At 46.8% G+C, this 1,268-nt stretch overlaps 1 protein-coding gene across 1 annotated transcript; it reads right to left on the bottom strand.

The window, feature by feature from the left end:
- Positions 1 to 254: 254 nt before the first annotated feature.
- Positions 255 to 1,049, bottom strand: LOC110872408 (leucine-rich repeat extensin-like protein 3). Its single transcript, XM_022121233.1, has one exon. It carries the CDS (start codon positions 1,047 to 1,049, stop codon positions 255 to 257), a length of 795 nt encoding a protein of 264 aa, XP_021976925.1.
- Between the last annotated feature and the right edge of the window lie 219 nt (positions 1,050 to 1,268).

Raw genomic sequence — 1,268 nt, 5'->3', positions numbered from 1 at the left:
TTCTTTGGCAGATCAATTATAAATTGAAAAGATATAACATGATGTAACAAAATACATATTTAAAAACCAAAGATAAACTTCATTAAACATGAAACGAGTACAAGTGCCCTAAACGGGTCTTAGAAAGAACAAACTGCCCACGCCGGGGCTTACTAAAATAGGAAATAAGTCCACGCAGGGACTTTAGTACTAAAATAAAATAATGTCCTCACAGGGACTTGATTAAAAACAATACAAGAAAATTAAACAATTCCCTACTTCTTGCCTTTAATAAGGTTTGCAAGGCCCTTCATGAAGCTACTATGCTCCGTCTTGTTTTTCCTAGCTTCGTGTTCAACCTTGTCTAACCTTTCCATGATCTCCTGAGTTTGCTGCTGCTGGGGAGGAGGAGGTTGCTGGTAAGGCGGGTAGTGATAACCCTGCACTGGGTATCCAGTTGGATAAACTGGAGGGAAAGAAGAAGGGTAAAGATGATGATATTCCGCAGCTGTAAGATACGGGTCATGAGTCCCATAATCCGATGGATATCCTGATGGATTTTCAAAAGGGTTGTACCCAGAGGAACCTGGGTAAGTCGGGATAGGGTTGTCGAAACCCATTGGCGGCTGAGGTGGTGCATAAGAAGCTGGCGGAGGATCGATCTCCTGTGCCGCGTTCGAGGGCCCACCCATTTGGGGGTCCTTTGGGATAGGAGGGTAAGAACTCGAACCTTGAGGAGAACTAAAACGAGGTCTTCCTCGCACGGATATACGTGCATTCCTCCTTCGCTCCGGAGGCTCGGGAGGTGGCTGCGGTGGCTGCTGAGGCGGCTCCACAACAGGAAGTGGTGGAGGTGAAACTGCTTGAAGTTGGAGCTCAATCAAAGGAGGTTGAGCTGGAGAGCTATGGTACGATGGAGTAAAGTACCAATCATAAGTGGCCATTTTCTCTTGAAACGAATCGAGCCCATGGTATGGTGATCCCTGAAATGGAGATCCACTTGATATGCTTATTGGGTGGCCCGGTGTTCCGGTCTGCATCTCTGGATCTGGGTCGTCGTCCATCTCCATTTCCTGAGAAAAGTGGTCCTCAGGGCCCAAAGGGTTGTAGCCAAGGAAGTCGTTAACATAATCATTTGGGTTGAATTGCGCCAGCGAGTAGATATAATCCGAATTGTGAAACGAATGGGAATGTAACGAATGGTACGATTGGTGAGACTCGTGAGAGTGATGGGATTGATGAGAGTGGTGCGAGTGTTGGGGCTCGTCTGGGATAAGTGGCCCAAAAGA

This window comes from Helianthus annuus, chromosome 1 (assembly GCF_002127325.2).
Source record: "Helianthus annuus cultivar XRQ/B chromosome 1, HanXRQr2.0-SUNRISE, whole genome shotgun sequence".
In the NCBI taxonomy this organism is placed as follows: Eukaryota; Viridiplantae; Streptophyta; class Magnoliopsida; order Asterales; family Asteraceae; genus Helianthus; species Helianthus annuus.
This window is presented reverse-complemented; position numbering and strand designations above follow the sequence as displayed.

Excerpts from the sequence above, each read along its gene's own strand:
- LOC110872408 (XM_022121233.1), bottom strand. The coding sequence starts at position 1,049 with ATGGAGATGGACGACGACCCAGATCCAGAGATGCAGACCGGAACACCG.